The sequence below is a fragment of the Ursus maritimus genome, unplaced genomic scaffold (assembly GCF_017311325.1).
Source record: "Ursus maritimus isolate PB19 unplaced genomic scaffold, ASM1731132v1 scaffold_22, whole genome shotgun sequence".
In the NCBI taxonomy this organism is placed as follows: domain Eukaryota; kingdom Metazoa; phylum Chordata; class Mammalia; order Carnivora; family Ursidae; genus Ursus; species Ursus maritimus.
In genome coordinates, this window is record NW_024424675.1 from 47309709 (window position 1) to 47314024 (window position 4316).

At 66.3% G+C, this 4316-nt stretch overlaps 1 protein-coding gene across 2 annotated transcripts; it reads left to right on the top strand.

The window, feature by feature from the left end:
• The first annotated feature begins 315 nt into the window (after positions 1–315).
• Positions 316–3669, top strand: BIRC7 (baculoviral IAP repeat containing 7). Of its 2 annotated transcripts, none has more exons than XM_040637860.1 (6): positions 316–682; positions 1376–1475; positions 1765–1846; positions 1955–2000; positions 3238–3309; positions 3425–3669. In XM_040637860.1, the coding sequence occupies exons 1-6, from the start codon at positions 316–318 to the stop codon at positions 3667–3669; spliced, it is 912 nt and encodes a 303-aa protein (XP_040493794.1). The 2 variants fall into 2 exon arrangements, with proteins under 2 accessions (XP_040493794.1, XP_008686389.2); XM_008688167.2 differs by having other exon boundaries at positions 3476–3669.
• Positions 3670–4316: the final 647 nt, after the last annotated feature.

Below are 4316 nucleotides of genomic sequence, written 5' to 3' on the forward strand. Positions count from 1 at the left end.
AAGGCCCCCACCACCGTGGGCCCTGCCTGGGAGCCCCGTGACACACCCCTGCTGCCGAGAGCTCGTGATGCTGGCTGCCGCGCTGGCCCCTTCCAGAAAGCAGCAGGGCCCCCGGCCGCTCCCCCACCTGGGGCAATCGGGGGGGCAGGCCTCTGCCTGCCCTCATCGCCCAGCTGTTGGAGGCAAAGCTGCTGCTGTCCCCAGGCGGGGCCCAGGGGTCAAGAGCCCTGAGGCAGGCTGGCTGAGCACATTCCAGGACTGGCTTCCGTGGGCCCCGTCACTGCTGCAGGACTGGTCAGGGCTGGTGTTTGCTCTATGGGGCCTGAGGACAGAGCCAAGTGCTGGTGCCACGGCCCAGAGCCAAGCCGCTGGGCAGCTGGCAGCAGTCCCACGAAGGGGCGCTGTGGACCCCTCTCTCTGTGTGGCCACCTTGTGGGCCAGGACACCAGCTGCCACTCATCCTGGGAAGGGCAGGACCACATGGATGGGCAGATCCTGGGCCAGCTGCGCCCCCTTGCAGAGCGGGAGGAGGAGGAGGAGGGGGCCAGGGCAGCCGCACCCGCAAGGCCGGCCTTCCCAGGGATGGACTCCGAGGAGTTGCGGCTAGCCTCCTTCGATGACTGGCCACTGACTGCCGCGGTGCAGCCTGAGCTGCTGGCTGCCGCGGGCTTCTTCCACACCGGTGAGTGCGCGGGCCTGGGCGCCATTCGGAACCCTTCTGGCCTGGAGCCCCCTCCCCCCAGCAGGGCGGGTCTGGGCCTGACACAGGGCGGGGCAGGGGTCCTGAGGCTTTTCCACACCTGGCGCTTCAGATGATGGCGAGTGCACAGGGAGAGTCAGGATGGGAGGTGTGGGGGGCGTCCAGCGGGCCCCTGGGGTCCAGGGACAGGCCTTAGCAGCCCCGACCTGCGGCCTCTGTTGATCAGCAGGGTGAGGCGGGGTGAGGGCTGTGGGGGTAGAGACAAGAGGTGCCGCATCCCGCCGAATGGAGGCCAGAGCCTAGAAGGCCCTCCTCTCTGCCACTGGGACTCCTTCCTGGGGAGGGGGCTCCAAAGTGACAGAACATTCAGGGCCCCAGGTCGTGCCCCCCCAACTGCCCATCTGCCTTCCTGTGAAGGAATGTCTGCACGACTCCCCAGGCACTGCTATCCCCCAACTTCACCTTTGAGAAAGTGGGGTGCATGTGAGATCCAAGGAGAATACAGGGCAAAGGGGGGCAGAGACCAGTGGGAGCCCCAGGGTTCATGAGCGACCCCAGATAGCCCTTGCCACATAAGGAAAGGCCACCTGGGAGCCCCACAACCCCAGCCTTGGGAGGCACGCCTGGCCTGGCGGGTGGGTGCGGAGAGGCCGTGTGGGTCCGTGCTCCCCCTAGGTCAGCAAGACAAAGTGAGGTGCTTCTTCTGCTACGGGGGTCTGCAGAGCTGGGAGCAAGGGGATGACCCCTGGACGGAGCATGCCAAGTGGTTCCCCAGGTGAGGACACTGCAGGCCGCTCCTGGGGCTGGGCATGGGCCAGCTTCCCCTTCCCCGGGGTGGGGGGTCAAATTCTGGGACTGGGGGGCCCTGTGGGGACAGCAGTTTTGCTATTTCATCCCTGATGCTCGACAGAGCCTGTCTCCAATACAGCCTTCCCAGCAAGTGCCAGACACTCAGTGAGCCCCAGCTGCCCTCCGCAGGGCACTGTGGGGCACAATGTGGGCTAGAGGGCTTCTCCTGCAGCCCAAGCCCGCTGCCACGAGGCTTTCCAACCTGCTTTGTCCAGGTGCGAATTCCTGCTCCAGATGAAGGGACGGGACTTTGTCTGCAGCGTCCAGGAGGCGTGTTGCCACCTGCTCAGCTCCTGGGTGAGTCCTGCCTCTCCTTAAGGCTCGGGTGGGCCAGGTGCAGCGGGTCCCTCCCCACCCCCACTCCCCTGTCTACTCAGGGCACAGACCTTCTCTGGTTCCTTTCAGGACCCATCAGGAGAACCAGAAGACGGGGCCCCTGCCACCCCCTCAGGTGAGCCGTGGTGCCCGACCCATGCTCTGCTCCCTGGGCGCCTGCGGCCTGCACTATGGTGGGGGCTCTTCAGTGCAGGGACAGTGAGGCTACTTGGCCAGGTGGGAGGGTGCTACCTGGGCTTGCTTTGGGGGGCAGGGGGCTGCACACAGGGGCACTGTGTGTCTGGTGCTCCTGGCGCGGGGGGGCGGGGGCAAAGCAGTCCTGCTACCGCTGAGTAGGCCATGGTGGGCACTGCCAATCCCAGGGCCGGCAATGGGGGTGTGAAGAGGAGAGGCAGCTGTGTACCAGGCCCCTCCCCCCTGGAGGTGGCTGCAGTCACGACCCCACAGAGGAGCACGGCGGTGCTGTCTACACCCATGCCCAGGATTGCAGGGCAAGGGTCCGAAGGGCTCTAGGGTTCAGACCCTGGCTGTTCTAACTCTGTAGCAAGTGACTTCTGCTCTCTGAGCCCTGAGCTCTGAAATGGGGACGGTGCCAACCTCGTCTGGACCTGAGCCGGTCTGTGTGGTGCTCTGGGAGCAGCGCCTGGCCCCTGGCAGGGCTTTGTCTATGGTGGCCTTGCCGAGGAGCTTTTCCTGTCCTTTCTGTGCGGTGGTGCCTCAGAACAACGGTTCGGGAAGCAGGCCTCCCTGGGACGTCGACGAAGTGGCCGTCATGGCCGCAAAGGCCCCTGGGGACCGGCCACAGCGGCAAGTTGGCTGCCTCTCTCCTGTGACCCTGAGCCCCCCCGCAGCCCACCCTGCCCTTGGTCTAGTGCCCCTCACCCTGCCTTGCAGATGCCGGGGGCAGCCCGGAGTGGGCGGCGTGGAGCCGGTGCCCAGAGGTGCAGGCGGTTCTGCGGATGGGCTTCGGGCCGGGCCGAGTCCAACAGCTACTGCGGCAGAAGTACCGCTGGGCAGCACCGGCCGGCATCTCCGCATCCCAGCTGGTGGCTGACCTGCTCCAGGAGGAGGATGGGGGCCGGCTGGGGGGGGCCAGAGGTGCGTCCCTGCCCTGTTCTCTCCCTGCTCGTCCCTTCCGGGCACAGCCCTTCCCCATGGCCCCACAGTGCCTGGCACACGCTCCCATGCTCCGTGAAGGGTCTGCAGGGGCAGGTCACGGTGGCGCGGACTCTGGGCTTAAGGCATGCCGCGGAGGGACAGGAGAGGGCTATCAGGCCGTGTGGGGCTCCTCCCCCTCTGGGCGGGGTTTCACTTCCGCTGGCGGCCTCTAGTCTGTTCCACACCACCTACAGCTCCTGTCCACACGGGTCCTGAGCTGCCCACGCCCAGAAGAGAGGTCCAGTCGGAAGGTGCCGGAGAGCCAGGTGAGGGGGGACGCAGCTGGGGCAGGGCCAGTGCCCCTGCATCCTGGGGGAGGGGCCCTCCCCCATTAGCCCAGGACAGAAGGCGGAGGTCTGGGTGGGCACGGTGTCCTCGGAGGAAGCGGTGGAGCCCAGGCCCAGAGGGGGCTGCTGGCCGCTCGAACCGCAGGAGCTCAGGACGCACAGGAGCAGCTACGGCGCCTGCGGGAGGAGCGGACCTGCAAGGTGTGCCTGGACCGCGCCGTGGGCACCGTCTTCGTGCCCTGCGGACACCTGGTCTGTGCCGAGTGCGCGCCAGCCCTGCGGCTGTGCCCCATCTGCAGGGCCCCCATCCGCAGCCGTGTGCGCACCTTCCTGTCCTAGGCCAGGTGAGCGGCCACGGAGCTACCCACGGGCAGAACCCCGCCTGGCCTGACTTGCGCACATCCCCGTTGGGCCTCAGAGTGTCGGGACGGGCCTGGACAGTGACCCCCAGCACACCTTGTCCTCCACGATCTCAACACTGGGGCTGGCCCGCAGGGCCGGGTGGCAGGAGAGAGCACTTCTTACTTCTTCCAGCTCCCTGGTCCTGGTGGATGTTGCTAACCAACCCATTACCTTCCCTTGACACTCAGATCCTTGCTCTGGGTCCTTCCCAACACAGCAGCCCAGCTGGCCACTGCCATTCTGCTTGGGCACTTTAACCACACCAGCTGGGCCCAGCTCTGCCTTGCTTTCCCCAGTGATCGGGAGATAAGGCCCCCTGTCCCGCTGGGTATATAGGCTGCAGCCGGGCCCGGGGGAGGATGGCTCTGGAGGCTGCTATCAGGAAGGGCCTGGGCAGAGACCTTAACCCAGCAGCCAAGGCCAGGTGGGAATGTGTGACGGGTAAGGGACGGGAGCGTGAACCTCTGACATTTATGGCTGGCAGGAAGCACGGCCTCCTCCTGGTTGTCAAAGGATTCTGTGCCTCTCCCATCAATCCGAGAATCTCCTGGGGGGTTAAGTGGCAGGGGAGGGAGCTCCCTGCA

Excerpts from the sequence above, each read along its gene's own strand:
- BIRC7 (XM_040637860.1), top strand. The coding sequence starts at position 316 with ATGGGGCCTGAGGACAGAGCCAAGTGCTGGTGCCACGGCCCAGAGCCA. Across the intron at positions 683-1,375 it reads CGCGGGCTTCTTCCACACCG|GTCAGCAAGACAAAGTGAGG; the intron begins GTGAGTGCGCGG and ends TGCTCCCCCTAG. Across the intron at positions 2,001-3,237 it reads GGCCCCTGCCACCCCCTCAG|CTCCTGTCCACACGGGTCCT; the intron begins GTGAGCCGTGGT and ends CACCACCTACAG.